Source organism: Thunnus thynnus, chromosome 14, assembly GCF_963924715.1.
Source record: "Thunnus thynnus chromosome 14, fThuThy2.1, whole genome shotgun sequence".
Classification (NCBI taxonomy): domain Eukaryota; kingdom Metazoa; phylum Chordata; class Actinopteri; order Scombriformes; family Scombridae; genus Thunnus; species Thunnus thynnus.
Window position 1 is genome coordinate 5,113,117 of NC_089530.1, and position 27,964 is coordinate 5,141,080.

The 27,964-nt window shown below is 38.6% G+C and overlaps 1 protein-coding gene across 1 annotated transcript; it reads right to left on the reverse strand.

Annotated features, from left to right (window-relative positions):
• Positions 1–9,977: 9,977 nt before the first annotated feature.
• On the reverse strand, positions 9,978–26,513 carry rel (v-rel avian reticuloendotheliosis viral oncogene homolog). The gene is made up of 11 exons (XM_067609412.1): positions 26,384–26,513; positions 25,887–25,925; positions 23,778–23,917; positions 23,435–23,583; positions 22,659–22,750; positions 14,477–14,617; positions 13,470–13,574; positions 12,998–13,216; positions 12,739–12,795; positions 12,543–12,617; positions 9,978–12,420 (listed from the first exon to the last, which is right to left on the reverse strand). The coding sequence occupies exons 1-11, from the start codon at positions 26,388–26,390 to the stop codon at positions 11,522–11,524; spliced, it is 1,923 nt and encodes a 640-aa protein (XP_067465513.1). The 5' UTR covers positions 26,391–26,513; the 3' UTR covers positions 9,978–11,521.
• Positions 26,514–27,964: the final 1,451 nt, after the last annotated feature.

The window sequence follows — 27,964 nt, forward strand, 5'->3', positions numbered from 1 at the left end:
TAGTGACATTAGTTTATGACACTGAGTATTATCACTGTTTTCTATGTCGGTTTCATTTCATTGCTGACATAGCAGCAGACTTATAATGACGTGTGAATTGGATTTGATGATGGAGTCCCCTTTGTGTTTTCACCAGCTCTCAAAATCAAGTAAAGTTTTGTTCGGTTAACCCTCTAGTGAGGTGTGTGAGGGGGCGACTCGTGATTACGCTGCTCTGAGCATGAGGAGAGCTCCCCTGAGCGCAAGCACATTGCAGAGGTGCACAGTGTGGTTTTAGAAGGGAGTCCTGTGATGTCAAGTGTTGTGTGGGGGGAGTGTGTACACAGCAGTCACATCAGATTCTCAGGGGGTAGGATTGCACTATGTGCCTGTGTGCTGCCACAATCTAGGTGTGTAGGAGTAAGGCTGCCGTTTGTGACATGACGGTGTGAGGATCCCAGGCCAAAGGTGGGAATCCAAAGTGTGGCCTGTGATGTCGTTGTGTGTGGGAAGACCTTTATGCTGATGTTGGTCCTGGTATTTGGGGTTCGTACTGAGCACCAGTGACCTTTTGCACTGTGATGATATATGGAGGTCAAAGACAGTAAAGGATCATTACATTTAAGCAAATATATAAAGGTCAACTTTCGTGGTCAAACGTATGACGATGCCTAACCCTTTGGAGATTGTTGAACACGCCATCTGCTGTGAACGTGACTGCAGAGATTTGCTCCAGTTCAGCCACAAGAGCGTTAATGAGGTCAGCCACTGACGTTGGTTTAAAGGTCTAGTTCATAGTCCGCATTCCAGTTCATCCTATAGGTGTTGGATGGGGTTGAGGTCAGACCTCTGCAGGCCAGTCAAGTAATTCCACATCAAACTGATAACACCATTTCTTTATGGATTTCACTTCACTTCACTTGGGAGTCCTGAAGGTGTAACACACTGAATCTGAGGGGTTAAAAATGATTGACAAGATAGAGCAGCAAAATTTTTTCTGACTTTTCTTAAATGTTTTTGCTTTTTGACCTCTCCATGTCTGTACAAACTTTTAAAATGTAATTTGAGAAGAGAACATCACTGGTTATCACTATGAAGAGGGGTCACAAGTAGGTATGACTTAACTATGAAGAGCCTCAAGCTAATAAAGTTGGGAACCATCAGTCTAAAATGCCATTGCATGCTGGTAGTGTTAACATTTCCCTTAAAGGAGGAGTTCAACATTTTATTTGAATTCTTGCTTAAAGTTAGATGAGCAGATCGATAATGGTATCGATCTTCTCATTTGAGCAAGATAGCAAAAAAAGCAAGAAAGTGTATTTCCAAAAATGTCAAACTTTTCCTTTAATTGAAACTGTAGGCCTAAATCAAATGATGAAAAACAGCACCAGACCAAAAGTACGCAAATTCATGTGGATATACTTTTGGTCATATTGTGTATGATACTGATTTCGGTGATTAGCTTTGTTGATCCCACACAGGACAATTGAAGAATTTAGCCATATAAACTAAAATAAATAAAATGTTTCAAAACCTAGAATTCCTGAGAGAAACAGTCTGATTTCCTCCTTCACCAATACAAATGTGAACCAAAAGAAACACATCAGTGTCCCTGCAGTGTGTTGCACAAGTATTCTCTCTAAGAGCTGTCAGATATTTTTGGCATCAAGTGTTGCCTATAATTGTCAGATAATCTTAATGAAATGAATAGAACAATTGCTGGGGCTGCCACAAACTTACCCTGTATATTCCTGTGTTTAGAAAACTACAATTGGTAGTAATCATAAGACTGTTTAAACACCAAAAAATTGTTCAAAGAATCCCTAATCTTTTACTGATAACTTATATCTGTCAAATCCCTTTCTGTTTCTGAGCAGATATAGTTTGCTGGTCCGACCAGACCTATGACTTCACTGTAACACAGCGTTTCTCCACTTGCTCTGAAATTCCAGTCTTCCTAGCTGGTTATATGCTGTATTTTTTCTGGGCAGCACGCTGGATTGGCCAGAAAGTGAGGTGGTTACTTTAAACACTGGTTCCTCCTTGCTCTGTGTATGTGTGTGTGCGTGTGTGTGTGTATGTGTGTGTTCTCTTTGTGCTGTGTATGTGAGCATTGCATAAATTGTACATGACGGAGGGGAAGCTCAAGACTTGTACAAAAGTGGAACTATCAAGAGAAAATATTGGTGGAACCTACAGTACTCAGTTGAAGTTCATGTGTATTTAACACCTTTGTTTGTTTACATGTTTGTGTGGCTGCTTGTCAAAAAAAAGGAAATACAGTAACTGACTGCGACATTAGTTGCTTGACAACAACTATAATAGGCACTGTGATGGACATATAGGAAATATTATCAAGTTCCTTCATCTGGGTGTCAACGTATGAATCACTGTATGTATATAATATGTGTACTGATATGTAACAATGAAGTTGAGAAGAAAGGGTTTGAAGTTTGAAGGCTAATTAGCCAAAGTGTGTAACTTTGTCATATATTACTATCAGATACTGAACTCTATGTTTTGGCATTTTAAAGGGCATCTAGGCTAGTTAGCTTTTAGCAGGACTAGTTTATGCGGGGTTACATTTTCTCCATTTTGATAATATTTAGCTACTGCCTTATTTATGTGGTATAACTAACTCAATTACTGAGAAGTGGGATTTGGCTTTTTCAATCAGATGAAGCAGGTTGGAAAAATGTCAGTATCTAGTAACTAGTCACTCCGCTAGCTAGTTAAGGCTTGTCACTGCAGTTTGGTTTTTACCTTTGTTTTGTAGTTCTTTTCAGAACCTTTTTTTTTCTTCACATTTCTATGTACGATATTTCTATATTATAAAACAGATGTCAAAATCCTGTCTCAATGCAACAAGTACATATGTAATTGTTGTGTTTTGGCTTTGTATGGCAGTGCATATCACTGCTGAACGAGTGGTTATGCCACTTATTCCTATCCACTTACAACATTAGTGAACACAAACAGGGAGTAGTCACTCACCTATAGAATAAGAGCTCTAAAAACAATGCTGTAACACACAGGTTTACACTGCTCTGGTCAAACATTCACAGTATGAGCTTGGTGGGATTTTCCCTGCTCTGAAACATGAGTTAGGTCTTGCATGAGGAGCCTTTCTAGCTACACGTAAGGTACAGTACCTATAATTAAAATGTGCTGCAGGAAGTTTGCAAATTGTAGGATCAGGGAAATTGCTCTCAGAGAATGGAAGTAATAACTGTTCTCCGTATTTCATGGAAAGGTGTTAGCTCAGTGATCTTATAGGTGGAAAAGATGACTATATGAGGTTATGACACTGTTTGGGAATCATCCCATGAGTTGATCCAGAAGTAAACAGATGTTTTTTTTTGCCTGTTTACTAAATGAATGGGCCTTTTTGATCCTGTTTTATTCCTGAAAAAGGTGAATTACTGTATGCAGACCTGATGTGATAAAGAAGAAAGAAGAAAAAAAAATATTTACTATAATCCACTGGGTATGTTATCCTCAGTCTGGTGTATGTTATATCAAAATCACTGCAAACATTAGAGGTCAAATTTCTTATTTGAGCAAGAAAGTTGGACACAATAAGACAAAAAAAAAATTGTCTCCACATTTATGATTATTAGTAGTAATATAAAACCCCAGATAGCCAGATTTGTTTTCACTTGTTAAAATGCGAATACATACATAAAATGGACATCACACTTAAAATACAGCACCAGTCAAAAGTTTGAACACATCTTCCTATTCGCTCGAATGAGAAAGTGTGTCCAAACTTTTGACTGATACTGTATATGTATGTGATAACATCAGATAAATCACAATAATGATGAATAAAGCTGATAAATACCATTAAAATCTAATTTGCTATTGTCAGTGCACTGTTGTTTGATTACATCAATGACAAGCCTGCCCTGTAGTAATCCTAGCCTAATTTGGTGAGATAATGCTGTGTTCATTCAGGTGCAGTGTGACCGGATGCCGGTGTTGTCAGCAACCACTTGCAGCGAAAGAGGGTTTCAGAGCTACAAAGGCAGGGGAGAGAAGGGGAAGGAGGGGAGGTGGAGCGAAGGGGCGGAGACAGAGCAGCAGAGGTGGGGATTACTGGAAATAGGTGGCTAAACAGGTCTAGCTTGCCTTTTCCAGGACATGGTTAGGAAATATTGCAAGATACGCATTGCATCAAGCGCTGAGGACAAACTTTCACTACGTATGCACAGAAGCACAAACATGGCCGAGCATACAAACACAACATACTGAACATGCATGTGCATCCACACACTCATGCAGTTCATTAGAACTTTCTGTTTAATCCTACATTAATGCAGTGCAACTCCTTGCAGAAGTGAAATGTCCTGACTGTGGAGGAATTACTTCATTGTCAATGTGAGGACATGTGGTCCTCTTAAATGTACCAATACACTAGATTTGATGTTGTAACACCTTATTTCATCACACAGATCAGTGCCATCTTAACCTCTTTTCACACATGGATTTATTAACTGTGGACCAGTAAGCGCTGGGTTAGGGATTCACTCCTAAACATCGCAGCCCAGGGTTAAAATTTTCACAATGCTGTTTTAGAAATAAACCTGAAAATAAGCACTCTGGGAGAGGGATTAGTTAGCCTGAGGATAAACGTCAGGCATGCCAAATTTCATGTTGCAAGTCTGAAAAGGAAATGAAAGTCCTTGACCAAAAAGTGTTGCCCAAAAGGGTCTATAAAACCAAGTGGCTGCCAGGCCATGAGCTGCCAGTGTGTAAATACCATAAAAATAAAATTTCAGAATCTATTCATGAGCAGGGTCCTCATGGTCCTTATTGCCCCCTAATGTGATAGACTTAAAATGTCACATTTAATTGCCCTCCCTCGCCCCTAAACATGTCGGGGCATCTTCATTGTTAAGCTTGATGTTGTAATTATTGGTCATTCAAGTGTGTGAAGTGGAACATGCTGAACTGTCACATAATGAAGATGTAGTAATCACACAGGTCTATATCTTGTGCTTGAACCTTTGAACTGGTGCTCTCTCTGAACTGAACTCTGGTCAAGAAAAATATTACACCAGTGACGTTCAGATGTCAAAACACTGATGTTCTGTCAGAGGGTCAATGGAGTAACCCATGTAAACAAACACATTGTGTGCATTGCCATCATTTTATCTACAGATTAAAGGCTAAAAAAGAGCAGCATTTTATTGACCTCTATGATCACTGGTATTTTCTGGTGGTGTTTTCAATGTTTTATGAGCCAGTTACAGTAGATAACTTTAACAAAACTAGCAAAAATATGTTTCCTTCCATCAATCTCTTTATGTCTGAGAAGACAGCTACACTAATCAGTATTTTTATATGAACAATATGTCAAATGGATTTGTGTTATGTGAAAGGTCTCTCATAGTAAACCAACAGAATTATCACCCATCTCTGCAGTACCCCTCAGCCCTGCAGAGTATTTTAACTTTTTTTAACTCATTGTTTTGGTTTTACTTCACTGTTTTGGTTCATTCTCGAGTCACCACTCTCATTTCCAGCTGTAGCAAAAAAGCTCATAAACCCACTGTATGTTACCTGTCCAGCTTAAAACATAAGACAAAGTTAGCAACTAGCTGGTGAACAAAGTGGAGCATTTAGCAGCTAAAGAGCAAGATACATCCTTCCGAGATGGTGGAGACCAAACTCGAGCTAAAAGGAGAGTGAATAGGATTTATGTTAGTCAGGTGGCCAAAAACACAACTTCAAATCAATGCTAATGTTGCTTCATGTCTCCTGGGTGTGGCAATAGTTTGCTAACACGTTAGCCATTTTAACAAAACGATATGTCAAAAGTGTGATTGTTAGCTTTTTGTGTTGTTCTGACCAAAAGTGGCCTTAAACTTGTCTAAGCTATACTGTATTAATATTACTACTGACAGTAGAGATTTTAACTGATAGTTGAGGTCATTAAGTTTCAGTTAAACAAAGTCAAATATATTGAATTGAAGCTTCAATAACAAATGCTGTCTGCAAATAAGTTGGGACCGGTGAACTGTGGTGGCCACACTACATGTGAGCAAGTATTAGTAGTTTTCTTTTTTAACACTTAACATACAAACATTTCAAATAATCACAGTACACATGGTCTTTTGTTTTCATACAGCACACACTTTATTATTGACAGTTTGTTTGCTAATTTGAGTGCACGCATTTTGGTTAACATTCTGTCTTTGATATTTCTTATGTTAAATCCTGATTTACCGTTGTCTTTTGTTTCACGGATCTGGCGAGTCCTACCTCTGGCCAAAAGAGGCAGCACTGGTAAAGATGGCCTCTTATACTGTGGCTGGCAGGAAGTGGAAGAGGCCAACCGGGCATGTCAGAGGGGAGTCTGCCTTTCGGGATCCAGTTAACTTCAGTTACTTTAGGACTTTAGATTTATTTTTCTTGCTTTTGATGTTGGTTGGGTTGTAAATAGTTTCTTGATTTAAATCTTTGTTGAGATTAGGGTTAATTTGTGTTATAGAGTTAATTGTTTATTCCTGCCCCCCTTGTGTGTCTGTGTAGGCTAGCCGGTGTGTATACAAACCCCCCCTTTTTTTGTGTCATTTGTCAGGTCTGTTATGTTGAGTTCACTTTAGGTTGCTGTTTGTTTAGTTGACCTCAATTTGAGTTAAAGGGCCCTAGTTTTTGAAATTACTTTCCTCTAGTTTTTTCTATTTTTGTATATTGAAAAAAAATAATTTGTCAAGTTGAAATTAAGTTGTAAATAAATTACTAATTTTTGCTTTATACACCTTGTATTCTTGAGTTTTACTGCTTGGTCCCTGACATGAACCAAAACCAAAAGCCCGTGAGCAGATTGTTGACAGTATCCTGTGCACTGAGGCTAAATCAGGGTTCAATGTGGTTCCTTTCAACGAGACAGGAAGGAAGCTACAGCATTTCACCTCAGTCTCCCAATACAAGAGAAAACAAACATCTCCAATGTAGCACATCCTGAGTTCCTTGGTAATGACGCTTTAGGACACACTGTTTGTAAAGTACCTTGGCGATACAGAATGCAGAATTTTTCAAGAAATGAGATTAGGATCAAAATGTTGCTTTGTCACCCAATCAACATTTATTGCCTAATTGTGATGTAAATGTGAACAACACTGATGTGAATATGAAACTGTACAAGAAATTCACAGCGTCATCATGACCGTCATTAAAAAATGTTTACACCAGTGCAAGAAACATTTTTTGCATTTGCGAGAAGACATTTTCACCTTGTCAGACATTAAAACTCATGATATAATAGAAAGCCATAACATGATGACTTTTAACTTTGATGTGTATTTAATCACACTCTTCACATCTACAGTAGTCAAAGCTAAAAAAAACCCTTCACATTGGTTTTCTAATCTTTTGACTGCCATGGGGTGCAAAAGGTATAAATACTGCAACCTAAATTCAGATTTCTGAGTTTTTTAAATTTAATGTACGAATAATAGCTTCACACTTTTGTGTATCATAGAAATGTGTCATGCTGGTCATCTAAAAATCTCTTACCAGAGGTACTTAAAGCAAATAAAACCCCTAAATCCCAGCATGCTCCAGCAGCAGACTCTGAGATTTCAGGTAGATATTTAAAAGGTAATTCTTAATTGTTGACACCAGATTGTTGAAACTTTGAGGTAACGATCAGTTTCACATGTGTCAGAATTGCACGTCATTTCATGTAAAATTACGTGTAAAGCATCTAGTTCAGTTTGAAGCCCAGTGTTGAACAGGAGATGACATAACAACTGTCTTTCCTAGATTTGATCAGTTATTCATATAAGTCATAACAAAGGCATGATATAGATTATCATCTGTTTTTGGTTGCCAACATCTCATGCAAATAAAAAATCTGAGCTGATAAATTTCAAGTAAGTTGCATTATGATGCTATAGAGTATTTAATTGATTTATATATTTATTTTACGAGGAACTAAAAGGAACATTTCTAGAGAGCTGTTAGGCGTGTCTGCACAATACCATACTCGTCTTCGAAACCACATGAGTAATACAACTAGAGATTAAGAGAAGCAACCCTTTGTTTAGTAGTAAACACACAACTGTTACTTAAAGCCAAAGCGCCAGCATTTACTAAACTCTAACATTAACCTCAACTAGAATATACATTTAAGATTAAAGATAAAAAATGAAATCAAGTATTTTAACATGTAAGTTGGTATATGCCACAAAATATGTTTAATATATAATGGTTTTTGATCTTAGAAGTAGAAAATAAAAGTTGTTAAGAGACAGGCCTGTTAATAACAATGTAGAAGTTTAAAAAGGGTTTGGGCCAAACACTGTATCCACTTACGTAGCCAGCATTGCTTAATGGTAATAACTATAATTGTCATCACATTTCCTTTATTGGGTAATTGGTGACTTCTAGTTTCACCCTTATTCTACACAGAAACCTGATAATTCAGAGCCTGAAATAAAAGCGAAATCACAATTTTTTCACAAAATGGACGTCTCTGACATAATAGCAGACACACAATATTATCCGATAGTATCCATTATTCAAACTTTCACAAGATTTCCCTGTGACTGCCTAAACTAGTCCCGCACACTCAGGGGGTAGTTAATAAGGGTTTAGGATTTACTGAATATATTTGATTATGCTTAAGTAGTTTAGTAAGTTATTTTGTAGTCTTGATATCAGGACTAATATTATTTTACTGGTGCTTAAGCTGTTGGCTTTCTTCTTCTGCTTTCTCCTTTTGGCAGATTTCTTGTCAAACCTGACATAGCACAAAACATAAAACACAATCTTGAAGGCAGCAGTTTCTTAAAAATGTAAAAGACTCAAAAGTAATGTAATCATTTATACATTTATAGTGTTGAAAGCACCAATCACTTCTTACATTTGTGTATGGACATGAAAACAAAAGGTTTCACGGGTGTACCACAACAACAGGCCGCAAAAACCAGGTTTCAGTCTGGCTTAATTTGGATTTTTCATGTTGTTTTGTCTGATTGAGAAGAAAGGGAAGAAAATGTTTCAACCATGACCAAGATCATGCTGGAAAGTCATCTGAGGGCAGGCCTGGTGCAGCTTAAACTGAAAGTGCAAAGTCATGTGGCTCAATCTACTCATCACTTTGTTGAGACTTGCTTGAGTCAGAGTCATGAAGACATGCTTCACTGTCAGGCTATCAACACCTTATTATCTCCAACAGAAAAACAAAAAATCACACCTGACAGCCAGAACTGTCTTAAACAGTACATTTTACACACTACAACAAACATAAACTCTTATCTGTAATGTGGTAGTATTGTTAACAATGTGGAAATTTAGCTTCAACCTTGTACATGGTGATATCTCTCATCTTCCCATCCCACAAATGGTGTTGTTTTTAGTATTTAAGATCAAAATGACATTAGTCAAGGCCTAATTAAAGTTCAGTGATGATGTTCGATGGCTTCTTGTAAAGGAAATTGTGTTCTATTAATTGATGATGTCATATAGGTCACTTAAACAGACAAAAGTCACAGGTGCCTATCAAAAATATTATAATTCCACCTATCAGAATTATTGTAGCATTATTTCAATGTTGATGTGTTATGAAAAGTAATTTAAAACAAAATCCTATAATTTTCCAAAAGTAAAGGTTCTCAAGTATTTTAGATGTAATGGATTTTACATTTTTTAATTATTATGCATTTAGACATGAAGAATGTGAGCCACCATATCTTGATATGATAACTTAGCGCAATATTATCATGTATTCTAATTGAATATATGAACAGATCATTCATGAAAAAAATACTTTGTTCAGTGGCATTGTATATGTATGATAATGCTCTCTGAGGTGTCCCAATATAGAGAATAGAGCACTGAACCATTTTTGATCTTATATCAAGACATCTTGTTGCTTGTTGCTTTATCACTTGTATAAATGTTACGTATGTTTGCATGGGGAGATCATGTATACAGTGTAAAAGATATCATATAAAGGTAACAATTAAATGACAAAAAATCTGGAATAAGACAGAATACATTTATTAAAAACTGATCCTGTAAGAAAATTCAAAACATATCCAATCTTACAAAGTAGTCATCAAAATATTTACGTTCAATTAAGACAAAGAAGACTCTTGGAGGGTATACAGGTGATATACATCACGTTAGTATGAGCTAGGCTAAAGATGACAGACCAGCCCTGCTTAAATGCCAGTGTTTGTCCATCATCAGCCACGTGTCCGATCAAAATGTCCTCGAGCAAGACGCTCTGTGAGGCTAAATGAATAAAACAACAAGAAAATACAAAACTGACATCTGTATCTGTAAAACATCTGTTAGAAATGCTCTGAGAACTCTGGATAACACATGTGATCACTGGTATGACATAGTCATTACAAAGGAAAGACACCACTCAATGTGCTTCCTCCCACTTCCTCAATGGAAATTTCAGTACCTCGCCAGTTCTTGAGTGCTTCAGCATGGTTATAGCTTTCACTCTCAAATATGGCTAACATGTATGTACAGAGTGCACTTAACAGCAAATGCTCTGATAAAAAATCAATAAAACAGTAACACACCTTAGCTGACATGTGTAATACGAAAGAATCCTTTACACAGCAATAAAAAATAAACCCATGACAACAAGAAATTTCCTCTAATGTACTTTCAATATGCCATCCATTTACCCCATTTTCTTTTTCAAGATTAAACACCCAAACAAAACATTGATTACTATACAATATGTTTAACGTGAATCCATCTTCACATGAGAAAAACAAAGAAAGAAAGTAGTACATTCACTTCTTCAGAACCTTTGTCTTGGAAACCATCAATGTGTCCTTTGGTGAGATCTTCATCATTACAACCTCACACATGGTTCATTGACATAAAAATCTTAACCTTGCAGAAATCAGCCAAACTCCTGTGAGCTCAGTTTTCAAGACTAGTCTGAAGAGCATCTACAGGGAATCGACTAAGACCAGGACCTGGAAGCTGAGCCAATCAGTGAATTAAGCAGTGTGAATAAAATTATGATTAAACTTTGCACCTCTTGAAATACCCCAACTGTTCAGAGAGTAAAAGTTGGAGTGGAACTGGTAAAGAATTGCACAGTACACTAATCATGAACTGGGGCTTTAAACAAGGTGTCTTTGATATATAAATGAAGCAACATTCTGAAACTGCATGGTCTATTTGTTGTGTCAAATTTACCAAGAAACCAAAATTTAGTCAATAGTTTTTTGGAGAAAGGTGTCTTTCTAGATTAATAATTGGAAATGGAAGTGCCACCTTTAGCCAATCAAATGTAGAGAGTATTCTTGGTGATGTCTTTGCTAAAGATGGAACTAGGTAGTAATCAGTTGTAACACCTAGAAACTATACCTTTTTCTGTTTGTGGGTCCAATAGGCTGCCAGTAATTTTGGCACGAATGTACCCAACCCAAGCAAATGCCCACTAAGCCTTACTGGGCCAGAATGGATGAGGCAAAATTTCTAGCTTTGCAGGCTTAACAAGACTGATGTAATCCTTGGCACTGCTTCTGTTTATTTCTTGATGCCAACAATGTCATTCCTTGAAGTCACTGTGCCGACTTGATTTGAGCCAGTCCGCTAAATTTGCATAGTGGCCATCGGCGGTCATGCCATTCTGTGAGAAAGGATTCTGAAGATTTTTAAGAGACTGGTTGTTTCCACTACCGTCTTGCCTCATAGGATCCATGTTGGTGCCATTGCTCATAGGACGAGGAAGCAAGTTGGTGTACGTGTTTCCTTGGCTTTCTCTTGGGGAATGCATGAGGGAAGTATGGGACTCTTGTACCACTGTGATCTGGGGCTCTTGTTTCAGCTGGAAGCCAGTCTGAGGCCCACCTCCCACCAGGTTCTTTAGAAGTTCATTCCCCTCCATTCCCTCTAGGAAGGGGAAGGAGCTCAGCCCCTGTGACCCCCCTCCACCTCCAGGTACAGACCCATTAAAGGTGTTCTGAACTGGATTGGGGGTGCTGAAATTGGGCCACATAGTCTGGAGACCCTGGTTCTGGCTCCCTAGATGGTTCTGGGCCCGGGTGTCAGAGGTGAGTTCCTCTCTTTGGTGCTGCATGTGGAAGAGATGCTGGGACTCTGACTGGCTCATTACAGGAGCCTGGGGGACTGTGTCCAAGCACTGCAAGTCCCTCAGGTTGAGCTGAGGGAGGGTGTTACTGTCACAGGTGTAACCAGACACTGGAGTTGACTGCTGTTGCCTACTGCTATTAAGACGTGGCAAATTGCTCATGGCACTTGCGGGATTGATGGTGACCGTATCCATTGAGAGTGCTGGGTTGGGATTTGCCCATGAATGGTTGACTGGCACATTAGGAGCCTGTGATGTCATCATTACATTCTGAGGGCTTGGTTGGTAGGGTTGGTTGAATATGGCAGGTTGTTGCTGCATTGAAGGCTGTTGCCTCACGTACATGTTGCTGAGGTCTGGAAAACATATGATGGCTTTGAGTGTGATTGCAGGGTAGTATTATCCTGATCTGGATGAAATGTTATATTTGGCTTAACATCATTTGCTATTTGTGGGAAACCAAGTATAAACCAGTTACCTTTCTGCATGTGACTCATGGTACTGTGTGGCACCGCCTTTGGCCTGTTCATAGCCAGACCAACAAAATGGCCAGCTAAAGGTGCAGAAAGGCAAAGAAACCATGTTAAAATACATAAATGTGTATTGACTTACTGAGGACATGCTCATACATAGGATGAATTGTGCTCTACTATATTTAGTATCATAACTCTTACCTGACATCTTCATCAAGTTTCCTCTTCTCCGCTTTTTCTCATTATAGCCATAAGGGTCTAAAGGAAACACAAAAAATATCACAGATATGAAGGATGTGTGGTATAAGATCTACCCAGGTCTACTGACATGACTAAACTTTTCATCTATCAACCTGAATTTAAAAGTGGGCCTATTTCCTGGATACTATCAGACAAAGAGGAATGGTGGCGACAGTGCAAGTTCACTTATCACAAGATGAAGATGATGATCACTGCTCACCTTTGTCATCAGGCAGATATCTGAAATCCAGTGGTTCACTGACTTCCTGATCGGACGGTCGGCGCAACTGCATGTGCACGGTGACAGAGTCTGTTATGGAGGTATTATAGAAGGGTGGAGTCTTGAAGACAATAGCCACTTGGCGATGAACGTCAGCTTGGGAGAAGGAGCCTTTGGCCTCCCAGCCATCGGAGGAGAAGAATCTGACCTCAATGTCATCTGGAGGAAAGAGGGATGATGGGATGACAGGAATGGAATATTGAATGAACATGCAAAGAGATGAAGCACTATGACTATGAAAAGCAAAATTCGTGATATGAAAAATGAATGGAAAATGGATTGAATGAAGATGCAAAGAGATAAAATAGAAGCAGGATAGATAAAAAAAAAACCTGATTACACCGTAAAAAGAACATAAAAGCGTGGAAATGCTTATCAATTAATTCCAAATGTATTCAGCACATCCATGTACCTTTCTGCACTTTGTCACACAGTAAGAAGATCTCATCCCCTCCTTTTACACAACCACTGTTCCTGTTGACCCGACAGATCCTCAGCTCTGCTGTGTTTGGGGCCCCTGATGATGCAGAAACACATGTTGTAAACATGCAACAAAATAGACAAACAAATCTGACAAATCAGATTGTATACAACTGAGATGCTAGTTTTTTTTTCATATAGAAAATGTCAGAATCTACTTTTACTTTATCTACTTTGTTAATGCACTGTTATGACAACCAGCTGAAGTGGCTCAGTATAGCTGGTTTTATATCTGTCTCTGTTTAGAAGAAGACCACATTCAGTTTACAGTTGAAGCCTCACCAGGTTGAGTCACATGTCACATGCCTCCTGTCAGAAGAGGAAGTGCTCCATGGTAACGGTGTTGTTTGAGTGTTAACTTCCCCTTTCTCGTTGGTGTGTGAGGAACACTAAACTAGTTCACCAAGTGCAACACTTGAAACTTGTTGAGAGAATATCAACTGGACACACGTACACAGGTCTTGCAACAAACACTTGTGTTCAAAGACGCTGCAGCTACAGGCATGTGCAAAGTGCAAACACAGTTATGTGTGTCACTTGCCCTATTGCATGTTTTATTACTATTAATTATAGTAGCAATATTATAGGATTCAATGGCAAATTGCACTGTTCCATTATAATCTTAATGCTGTTTCTCTTTTAATTTTTAATTTGTGCAAAACAACATAATAAATGTCTTAACAGTAATTCTGGGAACCATTTAATTGGTCCAATTAAAATGTCATGCAAATGTACATTATCACAAAATATTAGCTATTAGCAGCTTTCATTAATGAAATATCATCATCAGCTCCAACATCAATTGTACCCTAAGGTGGACACACCTAACCTGAGGCAGCCTGTATTCCCATAAGGGCAATTATATAGCAATTACATGATGTTGCCTAACGTGAGGTCATCATGAACACAGTTTGATGTAGACAGGGCTCAGCCACTCACTGTTGTCGTAAATGGGGTTGGTGACAATAGGGTTGAGTGCTTGGTTGTAGTGGCCAGTCTCATCCTGCAGGAAGACCTGGATACACAGGCGAACCACGTTCAAGTCGTACTCCTCTGACTGCAGCAGCTCCTCGCGTGGCACTAAGGTAACACACACACATAGAGATGAATGTCATTATCACAAGCAGATGAGAGTGCTTTATAAGACATTGGTTGACATTGACTGACATAAATAAGCAAATTAGCCAAAGATCACTTACATTACAGAGCTTATGCTTTGATATTAAACAAACATGTTTTGTTGTTAAAGGTTCAGTTTACCCAAATGATATTAAGTTGCCAAAAAATGTGTAAAATTACAAGTTACTTGTACTTAATTACAAGTTACTTGTACTTAATTACAAGTAACTTGTAATTAAGTACTTAATAATAGTATCATCAGCAAAATTTACTTAAAATAGCAAAAGTAAAAGTGCTTGTACTTAAAAAGTACTTAATGTTGAACCTATAATGGCCCCAGTTTTAATGTGTAAGTAGCTATCTATAATAAATAGTAAATCTATAAAAATGCATCATATTTTAGAAACTTACATGTTTTTTTTGTAAAATTGCTAAATCTGTAACTATAGCTGTCAAATACTATATGTAGTGGAATAAAACATACACATTTCTTGATTTAGTGTAGTAGAAGTACAAATACTCAAATTCAGTACAAGGACCTGAAGTCTGTACTTAAAAACAGTACTTGAATAAAGTTGGTTACTTTTCACCACTGTCCGTCTCTGAGATTCCTGCAGTCACACCATTTAAATGGGGGTGAATAGAATTTTATTTGTGGTCTCAAAGCCCTGAAAAATGACTTTAAAAACTCAGCAGCAATTTGTCCATCCAAAAAACAAAGTTCTCATTACTGTGAATAATCCACAGACCCTGCAGGAAAGAATTTTCCCTGGAACTACTTTCTACTGAAAAAATAATCACTATCAAAAAAGTTAAATGCAAGGTCTCTGGATTATCTTGAGTAACCAGAATACTGTTTCTGAAAATACACTTTACTTTGACCACCATAAACAAATGACAGCAGATGTTTCAAAGATGGATATCTCAAAAATGGTGAACTGATCCTTTATTATCTCTTGTGCTCTAATGCAATTTGTAAACTGGGTTTAGGGGTGTTCACGCTCCACTACTTCACTTATTATGGGACACTATAACAACAATATAAGCATGCAATCAATATAACTAATGATCACAGATAATTTTAGAATAATACAATAAACCAAATGTAACCAAAGATATAGATGATCCTCTATAATGTTCTCATGGTCGTGTCAGTCAAATCTGTAAGCTGTACCCAAAACCTCAAGTTTGGATCAACATAAACACGTCACAGATAAGCTTATTCAAGCTACCTAAGCGGCCTACATTCTCATCTGCACACACTCACATACACACACACACACACACATGTTCAAGCGTCACACATCCCACCCCCAGAGGCAACACACACAAACACACACCTTGCAGGGAGAGCTATTACTGAGAGACGCCCACACACCAACACACACACCAGGCTTTCACATCTGCCTACTTTCTCTTCCTCCATCTCTCAATTTCTATCTTTCGCTCTCATGTCGAGGCCATCCCCGCCTACAATTTGTCGCCACGGTGACGCTCGGCAACGTCACCTCAGGGTGGAAAAAAATGTGTGTCTGTGTCTGTATGTGAGACAGAGTCTGCACAACATAGAGACAACAGTTGAGACTCCCTACATGACTGACCATGATGGCTCCTGACGTGTATGAAAGTGGTGGGACAGGACAGAATCTCAAGTTAAATCTCTTTGCTTTTACTCAAATCCTTCATAATGTGTTTCTCCCTTATTTAATGCTGTTTCAAAATGTGAACACCAACAGTACAATATCAAATTGTGTTTTTTACTCTTCCAAACATACTCCATGGTGATAATATGTGCATATTCTTCACAGAAACACTTAAGCATACAACAAAAAACTTCAGTGCAGTCACACATGAGATGTTGGGAAACTCCTCATCCTTACTGAACGTGAAGATTGACGTGTGCAGTGCAAACAGCTAGCTAGGCATTTTTCCTGCTCTGTCTCTGCATGTACGGCTGGCACCAGCCATTTTTCCTCTCGAGGTTCAAGTTCAAGTGAAGTCACAGGTCATTAGTGTTTGTGCTTAGTCAGAAGTCATCAAAATTGTGACTTGAGTCAGACTTCAGTCCATTACTGTGTAGTTAACAAGCAGGGGAAAAAGCAAAACAAATGCTAACAGGTTATCCCCACATCTACTTGTGCATCTCTGAAGACAAACAATGTGTATCTATGTGAAGGTTCAAGCTTTGTTCACAAGCTGAACAAAAACTGAAGTTTAAAAATGACAAGTTGCATTTTTATGGTGAGTAATATAAACTCTTTGCTGACCAGGAGAAGTGGCTTCCTGAGGTCTATGAAGACAATCTAAAGAGTTTAGAAGTACTGTATGTAAAAGAGTATGTAAATTTTTGACGTAGCATTACTGGAGTATACAGCATTTACCAAATGAGGAGTTCCCTTTATGTTTCAAAGAAAAGGGTCCTCTAGTTGTGCTCAGATAAGTTTTAACATTTAACATTTCTGAATACAGTGATTATCTTTATTTGTTCTAACTTTAAGACCAAAATAAAGATCAGTCATCACAAAATAAGCACTTCATTTTTATGAAGCACTGCCCATAATCTGAAATCTGATATACAGTATATAATATGACATTTCTGTCTGGACAGCTGCCAAACAATTTCATGAGTAAATCAAATTATTATGTCAAGACATAGCAGGTGCTTGCTTTCTTAGAACATAAATAATTTAATACAGTGTAATTTTAAATGTGTTTCTTTAACATTTTTCCCAGAGGCAAGTATGGGTGAAACCACATGGCTTACAGTATCTATATGCATGAATGCTCATTGAGTGGAGGAGTTTGGGTGTCTTGAACAACAACAATGACACTGTGAGGATTAACCCTATATTCTGGGGGAGCAAATGGTCTCTCTATAACCATAAAATTATGCTGCTGCTGCATCTTCTATTCCAGATTTCTGTTTGGTCATCAGGTTTGCCTGCTGTAGGTGGAAAAGACAGACACACAATGGAGAAACTGAAGGAGGGAGAAATGAAGACTTGCTCGTGTATGAAAGCGGAACTGTCAGAGTAAATACCGATGGAACATACTATGTTGGTCTACATGTGTGCGTGAGTGTTTGTGGAGTATGTTATTGTGTGAGACAGATGCTGGACAGGTGCAGGAAAGTGGGTTGTGAGTAAGAGAGCAGGTAGTGGTGATGAGCAAATGTGTGTGGGCTGAGAGTCATCGGGCAGCCTGGCTGCAGCTGCATGGGACGAGACCATTGGCTATGGTGGTAAAGGGGGCAGCGACGGCTGGGGGGTCGGCAGTGGGCGGGGGGGTGGTTAGTGTGAATGTGGGAGCAGAATATGAGAGTGAGAAAGAAGGGGAGGCAGGTGCCAAGCTTCACCACAAACAGCCTCTCCACTGCATGACTCACAATTAACCAAGTTGACACGCAAATTTCAGTTTGTGTGTCTTACTGAGGTTGATGGAATGACTTCAGAACCATTACTTCATACATATATATATATACCTTTACTGTACTATAAAACTACTGAGTGTAGAATTTTTAACATTTTAGATTTCCACACCATCAGTTTTCCTTGGAAATCTGCAGGATTTCTTATCGCACATAGGGAATTGCTTTAGGGTACAAAAATTGAAGAGGAGGAATTTGGGTAAAAATAGTACAGAAGTATTCTAGCAATGGCAACTGATACAAAGAGTAAAGGACCACTGGAAAAACTACAACCAGCAACAAACAGGACAAGTGGTGATATCTTCGTTGCGCCTGAAAGCATTTAGTTTTATGGAACGGTTTTTATGGAACTTGCTACCTCCACTGATACAACTCTCCATTATTATCTTATATACTGACGTAACACAATTAATTTACAAATGATAATGTGAATTTAAAGAATAATTTACATACATTTTTTGAAGTAGCTTTGGGCTGCTTACTCAGAAAGATTGTACATTACTTGTTACTTCTGTAGTAATACTATTACTAACTTATTACTCAATAATAATGGTACTTTTGGTTGTACTCGCAAAACAGTGGTAGTCCAAATGAAACTCAATAGTTCTTCATTATAATATTCCTCCACAGCACTGACCAACTAGCCCCCAGCACTGCCTTTAAGGTGATGACCCACAACATCAGAATAGAAATAATATGTTTGTATGGGATCAAACGAGGGTCAATAAGATTTGGAGCTTGTGGAAGTTGAGAAATCCTTACAAATTCTGTAGTTGTAAATCACCCTTTGTAAGAAAGTTTCAGCCTAAAAGTCTTTACTCAGATGTTCATGAAAGCACTTCTTTTTTTCTCAATGTCTTCTTGTGGCCTCACAGTTGATAAAACTACACATCCTCTCCACACCTTCACAGACTTGAATTTGTCACGCAGTCTTTGAGTCTGTTCACAGTTTTACAAAGGGCCATCTACAGCCACAAGCTTTGAATTTTTTTTAAACATCATTCCGGAAGCTTTTTGATCCTTATTTAAGCCCATCTCTCTCTCACTCAGTAATATAAAAGTTATGAAATCACTATTGACTGTTTCTGCCCCTCCTGAAATGAACAAACATTTACCACCACATGGTAAGATTTGGTAGGAATAGTAATAAAAACATTACCACGTCACACACTCCACGCACACAGTAGGCAGTTCTGTGTCATCACTGGTACAGGCGAGGTCAGACTACATGTTTAGTTTTACTAATAGGCAGTGATCTCATCATGGCTGTAATCTCATTAAATATAAGATATTCAACCTACAAGTACACCGATGTAGCTCAGGAGGTCAGGGGATTTGTGTAAAAGTGGTTATGTGCAAGTGTGTTGGGGTGAGGGGAGGGGGGAGGGAGAGCGGGGGGAACTTATCTCCCCCGACACAGGAAGCAGCTGAGTTTCACAGCAGAAGTGAGCTGAAGAGAGGGGAAGGTTTGAGCTATGTGAAAAAGCGGCCCATCACATGTGGCAATAAAACACTACGCTTGTAGTGTAACATGTACCTGCAACCTGACCAGCAATCACTCAGCTCTTATATCTGTACCTTCCACTTAGCGTTAGAGGACTATTTTATGTGCATCGTCATGATGAGACTCTCTTCGGGTGTTTGTAATGTTAGTCTTTAACGCTAGACATTAAAGATTATTCCACTGCTGCGCTCAGTTTAAGTCAACAAGAGTAAAAGCTAAGCACACAAAAAAGAAAGTATAGGTTCTCACACAAACTGTCTTCATCCAACTTTAATTCCGCTCTCTCAACAACTTTCCTATTGGTAGATGGAAGTATGTTAAACACGGTGGCCCATTTCCACTCATGCTGGGTGATGATGATGATGTTTGATTACCAGAATGACTCTACTTGGAAAAAATATTAACAAGATTTCTTTTATGATCTCATCCATGTTGGAGGTCAAAGCTTGGGTTATCTGCTCAACTCCTCCCTGCACTCCCTTTCTAAATAAAGATGCAGAAAGCACGCCTTTTTAAAGAGGAACAGCATTAAGATAAGGAATTCTGACCCATTATTCGCACACTCGTTTCATCTATTAAATTCCATCTGTACTTGTAACAGTAAAGAAAACCTCTCCTTTAAGGAATGATGGTAAATGGTGTAACAGACATGTCCAATGGGATCATTTTGTGCTCATTTATGTGCAAGAAATCTAAGATTTTCTCTTAGTCCCTGAAATAAAACAGCAACAACATTAAGTGTTATTTTTCTAGCTAGTTTCTGGCCTTGGAAGAGAGTTAATAAAAATATACACAAAGACCACAGGGATCCTACATTGCAAAATCTTTGCACACTCTGATATGACAGCAAAGACGGTAACTGCAACTTGCACAGACTTAAATTAGTTCCTTAACTCTCTTTTATATAGAGCAGTTAAAGAATAGAGATGTGGTTATATATGATAAAGGTCAGTAGTCAGAGCAAGAGACTAAAAATGTCAGCCAGACTTAGAGGTTGATATCACACAGGAGCCATTTATAACAGCTTCACATTTCTTGTCAGTCTTTGAGACTCTGTACTTTACTAGTACTTTATGCTAGACGTTGTGGCTTTAAAGGGAGTTTTAAAAGGACAGACAATAACCCTGATGATGCCATTGGTGTTATCTCGGATTGGGACACGGGCATTTACAAGGCAGGGAAGGTCAACGAAAGATGCAACTGAATTGCATTATGGGTAATGTAGGATCCAGCATTTTTAGAGCTTGACCCATACTGGGGACTAAAAGTCAGGATATCTTGGCCTCTGTTGCTCCCATTTTGACTGTTCTTTTTCAAAATCTGTCTCATGTGAGTCTCCCAACTTAATGAAAGAAAGATGCAAAATGGCTGCAGTGCCCCTTTAAAGTATCTGGCATGAACACTTTTGCAATTACAGAAAGTGATGAATCAAAACACATGAGTGGAATTACAAATATGTGAAATATGTGTGGTTCACAGGAGACTCTTTGGTTAATGAGATTAATTCAAACAGTCTCAGTCACCGTTTATTGCCACTCAGACCTGCCAACATGCAAATTTGCCAAGTGGAGATTTAGAAGTGTGAAATATATTTTTTCATATCTATAACTGTAGATCAGAGATTAGAGATCAGCATCAAACATGTTTTATGTTTGAAAAGCAAAACATATACTATATGTGTTTGAATTAAACCTGGTAATAAGCCTTCCATTCCTTCTATAGTTTTACAGACCTGTAAAGTACCAAACCCTACTTTTATCATCATCTCTGAGAGCTGGGGAACCCCCCTTGGTCCACCCTCCCCCTTTTAATGAATCCTGCATTCCCAGCTCTCACGTGGCATCCTGCACTGTGCTGAATTGAGCAACTGTGACCAAGAATGGGGAAGTAGCTCAACGCCTGTTTGTACACGAGAACCGCTGTCTGTCTGCACAGGAGGACCGCAGAATGAAAAAGAAAGCGCATAGAGGAAATGGCATTACTGTAGATAGTGCGGCTTCAAGAGAGCGGATTTCTGTCTTCATGTTAGGAAAATCTTCTCGACTGCCTGAGAACTGGGTCAACCAGCGTATGAAAACAGTTCTTTTGAATTGTTTTGAACCTGTTTAACAGTAATAACAGCAGGAAAAGCAGCAGCAGCAATAACAACAGACACAGTACCTGCTACAGTAACACTGACAATAAACAACTGCAACTGTACCAATAACAGGAGAATTCAGATTTTTAGGTACTTTACCTAAATATGCAAAAAGAAATGTCAGTATATCCATGTTTTTTTTAAATTAGTTTGCTGTCTGACTAAACTGTGGGGCCCTCACAGATACAAATGTTACATATGCCAGTATGGAACAATTCCTGTTACATTTCTGACATAATTAAAAAATGTGCCTTTGCCAATACAACATTTTTGTTGCACTTGTACTCTTATTTACAGTTATTATTTAATAATAAGTTAAATCAATAAGTAAAAGGAAAGTCATAAGGTTAGCGAACTGTCTCTGTAGTGTCAGTTACAAAGTAATATGTGTGTAAAGTTTGCTAACATTAGCTCACATTAGCAACCACAAGCTCCTGTTCACACCAGACCAAGTGCGACTGTGACATTAAAAACCCTGAGCAACGCTGTGCTTTATTGCTTATGAATTTAACTTCATTTTTAAGAGTAAGATTTTGTTATTTCTTTTTTCAAAAGTTAAGGCTGGAATTATTCTGCATTTTTTTAGCCATGATAGCAAGCTGTGTGGCTCTAAGGAGAGCAATGTAGGTCGGTAAGTTGGTCAGTCCACCACTTTGGTCCCGACTGAAATATCTCAACAACTATTAGCAACTGCTGCTCAAACAGGAGTAAACAGTTTATTGGGGACTATTTTCATGTGTGGATTAATACATATTTGCTGCTCTTGTAAGCATTAACAACAGCAGGACGGTGTAAGCAAGACTGACTACAAACTACAGTGGCTTTGCTTACTGTAATGGAGGAACATGTCACCTGCAGTCAGTGTGATGTGTACTCCCCATTAGATGAAATCAGAAACAGACAAAATAAGGAACTTTGGAGCCAGAGCACTTACCGTTGAAGGGGTTGATGCCTCTGGTAATCCTCTGTAAGATTGCTTCCTTCACCTCCCTCCTCCTCACACACTGGATACCCAGATTCTGGAAACTGTGGGAATAATAATGGAACAATGACATGAGAAACTAGCACTATTGCAACAAGCTGTTACTATCAAAACACACAAGGTCACACTACATATTGAGTTGTGTGTGAAAGTAATAAAGTAATGATGCAATCAATCTCAGCCATCTGGTTTTACTTGTAAAACACGGAATATCTAAATGTATCTCAATTTACTACTTCTAGGTCCATGAGGGAATTGCAAATTATAAACACCAAAAGATACTGACTCATTCACACTCTCACACACACATGCTCGAGTACACTCTCTCTCTCTAACACACAGCAAATATGGGTGATGTCACTTGGGGAATTCCCATATTGCCAGTCTCATTACAGACATGGTTTGACAAATATGCTTTGTGTGAGTGTGTGTGTGTTTATGTGAGAGATTTGCTTTGAGTTTCTTCTTCTGTATCTGAGAGGTCACCAATTTACACTCGATGCCTTCCGAAACCGCCAAGTGAAACGAGAAATACTGTTAATAGAGAGCAAATTGATTATGTTGTGGTGTCTACATGTACGACAGAGAGAGTTTGTATTTATTTATTTCGATGATGAAATGCTGATTAAGACCGAGACCGTAGTGGTAATTAGTCTGACAGTGAAGTCAATGGATGCTATTGGAGAGGAGCGTTGTTGGACAGAGGTGACTGTGGGAGGTGAACTCACGCGATCACTCTGCGGTCCGGCCCAAACTCTGCCTCATAGTATCCGTCTTTGCAGTCCTTCCCCACCAGGTCATGCGGATGTGGTCGGTAAGGCTCGTTCTTCGTCACCAAATAAACACGCACCTTCCCCTTGCCGCAGTAATTCAGGATCTGAGGATGGAGAAGAGGAGGTTGTTTTAATTAATAGGTTTTAAAAGTATATATATATACAGATACACATACATGGAAACTTGGAAACAGAGGAGGCTGCATTTCTATACCCAAATGTACACTGTAAGTGTTTCTCTGTACATATGAATACATAAATCTTTGCAGTTTTAGAGGCTGAAGTTAAACTGACTGACCTGCAGACTGGGGTAGGTCCTGTTGTTGTCAGAGCTCTTCTCGCCGGGGATGCTGCCGGCAGAGCGACCCTCACACTTGTACCTGAAGCGCATTCCTCTCTGTTTGGGCTGCTCAAAGATCTGGATCTCTGGCTCGGCCACTAGAGGGGACAGACGATGAGAACAGTCAATGAACATACTTGGAGGAAAAACAAAACATAATTCACTGCTTTTTGTTGCTCCTGAGTGGTGCTGTCACTAACAAAACTATCAAATCTACTTTCATCAACAAAAATTCAAGGCAGGTAGAGTCAGCTCAAAGCATGAGTACTTCCCCTAAGTTTTTATTACATATGACTGCTAAACAGGTTCTGATCATTTTTGTTTGAGTTAGTTCTTTGCTGGAATTACAAAAGTTCAGGATCAACAGGACGAACAGGATCAATAAGTCTAGCTTATTGTCACGTTTACTGTATGTAAACAGTGATTTGCAGGTCACAAGACGTCTAAATGTTTTGGTTAAAACTGGGCAAAAAAGGCCTTTTGAGGGCATTTTGATACATAACAACAGGAAAACTCAGGTGTAACTAACGAAGAGCATCATAAATGTTATTAGTAACACCTGTACTTTTCCTACTGTGAAAAGTCAAGATGTCTGCTGTGAAAAATTAATATTAATTGTTTGGCCTACAAAATGAAAATGGAAATGGCAAATTCACAATTTCCTAATGCCCAGATTTTAGAGCTGATGTTTAATTTTTTTCTCTGTATTTTGCAGATATGCCCAAAGGTTTGTTTAAAAGGGATATTTACATCCTAAATATGTGTTAAGCCTGAAGTGAAAAACCTAATGCTGGCTTCAGAATCCCACTGTCAACTATCTATGCTCCATGGAAAACATGACTTATTATATTATTTGATTACAGAAAGATGAGGCTGAAAAGGAAAGAGACTGATAACTGCTCTTTTTTTAACCATGTTTCTTCATTTCTCCTTTTTGTTTTCTATAGTAAGCAGAACTTGGGCAGATGGTGCCTTAATCTGTGTACTGAACTGTGCCAATGTAAATGTCTGTTTAATTGATGACCTCATCCTAGTCCTGTTATTCTACTAAATTTGAATGTTAAAAAATATAAAGGTAATCTTCACAATTCTTTGAAAAATCGCAAAAGATTTCTCAGTTGATTGATCAAGTGAAGCTAAGGCAAACCTCACATACTCATCTAATAGTTCTGTTTCTGACATCCACTATATGGTCCAATAATCCAATTATATTTCAGAGTATAGTTAAGCTTCTAGTTGAAATTGTTTGCTAACACACTGTTGAAACTACAGTTAAATGTAACCTAGACATCTAAAAATATTTTATTTAACCAAATTCTGCCTGGTTGGATCTCTAGATGTCTTTTTAACTGCAAATCACCAATTTAGTTCAGTCAAGCCTCAGCTACGCTGCATCCAAAACAAAGCATGAAATGAGTTTTATCAGTCAAACTTTGATCCTTAAGCATGAAAAAAAAACCTGCCCCACATGATGCCTGTGTGAGAGGAACTAAAACTGATCCGGGAAGTGTCACTGTTTTTGGTTTATAGTCTTTCAATGATTTAACAACACAAATATGTCGTTTTGTGGATATGACAGCCGAGCGACAGGCGCTCTGACCAAACTGTGGGACCTTCACACACATACAAATCTTATATAGGCCAGTATGGATCAAGTCCTGTTACATTTCTGACATAATCAAGAAATGTGTCTTTGCCAAAAAGCAGCTCAGCCATGTTCTGCCCTCTCTCATTTCTCTTTTTCACTCTTTTGCAGCTGCTCTACAACAGCAGCAAAAACGCTCCAAACCCAGAACTGAGATATGATGTAGCGCACACACACACAGACAATTTTATCACAATATAAATATCACCACAAACTATAAAGATGATGATTGGCCCTCGCAGACACTCACAGCACAGGTCATAAAAAGCAACGGAACTTGCTTACCAATAAAACAAAAATGAGGAAGTGAAAAGACACTTCAATACATTGAGTGATTTTTTGTATGTTTTTGGCACTTATACGCTTTGACTTGTGGAGACAAGCAGCTTATTTTCACACAAGCGATATCAAAATGTACTTACTTAGGTGTGGATCGTCCCCTAGCATGGAGGGCATAAGAACTGAGGAGGAAAATGTTGACATATAGGAACAAATTAGGCAATTATAAACACGAATAAGACACAAAATCCAACTAAATAGTATTGATAAAATTAAAAAAAATGATAATGTAGCACTTGAAGTGGTTTGCAGTGTTTAGCAAAATCATTCACTTCTACTAAAGCTGCGCTGTAAATCCTGACTCTGACTCCAATATCAGTCAATCATTGCAACAAGGAGGAAGTTTACTTAACTCATACAAATAGTGCCACATAGTATCATTTCACTTAGCAGTTAAACATTACTGTTGCTATTCTACATTTAAGCTTAACATATTCACATGAATCAAAAAGTTAGTGAGTTATTACATGTTTTTAAACATCACATGCATGATTACTGCTATTTATTTCATTCTATCTTAATCTCTCATTCTGCAGTTCAGCATTGTTATTATACAGTAAACAAAGGTGTTGCTACTCACCGTCCATGGTGCACACTCACACACGCACACTCCCACTCTCAGACTTATCAGAGGTTATTGTCTCTTGGAGAACCCCGAGCTGAATGAAGTGACAGTGGACAGGAAAAGTAATATTTGTCAAAAGAGGTCTAGCCGGGAATTCCCCTCTGTCACCGCCCCCCTCCATCTGAACTGACCAATCAGAAGCCACCTGAGTCACAGCATCGAGCATAAAGGGGAAGGAGAATTAGAGATTAGACAGAATGTGGGGAAATATGGGAACTCAGTGCAGTGCTTTAAGATTTTGGTAGAGGAAGGTGGTAGAGGAAGGCACATGACAGCAGCTTGCAGCTTGGAAAAAGACATTAGAAAGGTTAAAGGCATAAAAAAGAGTCAAGCATCCTGTGGTCTACTGGATCTATATTCAACTGTAAGCAGTGCTGCAGACCTACTGCATGTCACCACATGCATCAGGTAGCACCTCACTCACTGTAAAGCATGGAGGCACCATCATACATACCTGATGTCGTCCAACACCGATGGTTAACATGATTTTATATATAAAGCATTTTTAAGTTAGCGGTCCACAATGAGCAAAAAGAAACTATGGAACCAACTTTGTTTTTTTAATCAAGACTTTGGGAAACCCAATGCTTTCACCTATGAGCCTCATACATTTGAGTCACAAAGCTAATTATCCGTTTTTATGGAAAATGTATACCTGGTGATCTTTAACAGCCCAGAAGGTTGTTTAAATGAATAATTTGACACTTTGGAAAATAAATGTGTTTGGTTTCTTGACAAGAGTTAGATATGAAGATTGATACCACTCTTAAATAGTATAAGTAAGATAAATATGTAGCCGGAGTTAGTGGTGCCATACCATTGGTCCGACAGCCCATTATTTCCGAAACCCCAATAGTTTGGAAAACTTCCCATTGGACCAAAAGCCCATTAGTCCAACAGACTGTTATCCCGAAAACAAAAGCCCAATGCTGCGAAGACCTGTTGCTCTGAAAATACACATTCCCCCTAGAGTTTTCTGCCCCTAATATCTTAGTGTATTTTGACATGCAAATGCGAAGATACCACCAAAATGCTTACTTTTTAGTGCATTTAGTGCATACTAACCCTAACCCAAAAGATGATAATTGGAAGCCTAATTGGAACGCCTAACCATAAATAATGGCAGTGCGTCCATCACCCATCGATTCAGCACCATGGACAGGGCTGGCAGTCACGGAGCTCCAACAATTCCAGAGTGTGTATTTTTGGAGCAATGGGTCTTTGGAGCAGTGGGTGTTTGTTTTCGGGATAACAGGCCGATGGACTAATGGGCTTTCCATCCAGTGGGACATTTTTCAAACTATTGAGGTTTTGGAATAATAGGTCTTCGGACCAATGGGCAGCAGTTCTCGGGCTAGTGACCAGTTAGCTTAGCTTAGCAGCAGTTTTTTCCAGGCAACCAGTGAAGACTCCAGGAAGTTACTGCCATTGTATTTTCAAATAAAAAGCACATACCATGGAAATCAGTGAGCTTTAGAGGTGCTGGTAGGTGAATTTTGTTACCTTGTGACAGAACCAAGCTAGCTGTTTCCCTCT